Below are 1298 nucleotides of genomic sequence, written 5' to 3'. Positions count from 1 at the left end.
CTGTAATCCCAGTGAATGGACTAGAATCCCAGTGAATGGACTAGAATCCCAGTGAATGGACTAGAATCCCAGTGAATGGACTAGAATCCCAGTGAATGGACTATACTGTAATCCCAGTGAATGGACTAGAATCCCAGTGAATGGACTAGAATCCCAGTGAATGGACTAGAATCCCAGTGAATGGACTAGAATCCCAGTGAATGGTCTAGAATCCCAGTGAATGGACTAGAATCCCAGTGAATGGACTAGAATCCCAGTGAATGGACTAGAATCCCAGTGAATGGTCTAGAATCCCAGTGAATGGTCTAGAATCCCAGTGAATGGTCTAGAATCCCAGTGAATGGACTAGAATCCCAGTGAATGGACTAGAATCCCAGTGAATGGACTAGAATTGCTGTGAATGGTTGTTAGTTAACACAAATCAGATGATCTTGTGACACTTTCAGTGAAAAGGTCTTAACAGTCTTTAATTTTCATTAAATCCACACTTCCTGTAGTTTTGCGTCTTATTCTGAACTGTTTCTGTTTTCTCTTGTATAAAATGATCAGATATGATTGTTTTAATGAGTGACTCAGCAGATTTTTATGAGACTGAACGAGGCCAGAGGACACACATACACACAGCTCTGTGATTGGCTGATTCATTGTTTAAAGGTTCACTGATATTTTATTTTTATTTTTGCAGAGTTGTTGTTTTAGGATACATTTACAAAATGATATGCTCATAATGAAAATGTTTTTAATAAAACCATGTTTTTATCTGATTTATTAATCTGAGTACAAACAGCTGCCAGGAGCCTTCAGAGGTCTGACTCTGGTCCCTCTTTGTCCCACAGTGGATCTTAGACCGGAGCCATGACGGAGGAGAAATGTCCCCAGCTGGTGGACTACTTCGTAGTGGCAGGTCTGGACCCTGCAGGACCTTGGAGGCCCCTGGATGAAGACGGGAAGACTTCCTCCTCCTCCTCAGTGCGGGCGGTGGATCCGGTGACGGACCTGGTGGTGATCGCTCGGGGTCTCGGGGAGGAGGTACCAGAAGGTTTCACCTGCATTGAGAAGACCCCGGGGGGTCACTCAGCAGAGCTGAGCGCCGGACTCATCAACAACCCGCACCTGTACCTGTGTTACCGCCGAGGACGGGACAAACCTCCAGTACTGGACCTGGGGTGAGACACATCACATCATTTCATTCTTTCTGGTTCTGTTAGAACGTTTAGAGACTAAAACCTTTAGATCTGGTTCAGTTCTGTCTTCAGACTGGGTTAATCCTGGTCCTTAGACTGGTTTTAGACCTGATT

The 1298-nt window shown here is 44.8% G+C and overlaps 1 protein-coding gene across 1 annotated transcript in view; it reads left to right on the top strand.

The window, feature by feature from the left end:
• LOC106510820 (DENN domain-containing protein 4B) overlaps positions 1-1298 on the top strand; it is a gene marked incomplete at its 3' end in the record, with an annotated part of 13469 nt that overhangs the window by 3786 nt on the left and 8385 nt on the right. The window contains 1 exon segment of the mRNA XM_013999545.1: positions 837-1166. Coding sequence (XP_013854999.1) covers positions 856-1166 — 311 coding nt within the window.

This window comes from Austrofundulus limnaeus, unplaced genomic scaffold (assembly GCF_001266775.1).
Source record: "Austrofundulus limnaeus strain Quisiro unplaced genomic scaffold, Austrofundulus_limnaeus-1.0 Scaffold2338, whole genome shotgun sequence".
Taxonomy (NCBI): Eukaryota; Metazoa; Chordata; class Actinopteri; order Cyprinodontiformes; family Rivulidae; genus Austrofundulus; species Austrofundulus limnaeus.
This window is presented reverse-complemented; position numbering and strand designations above follow the sequence as displayed.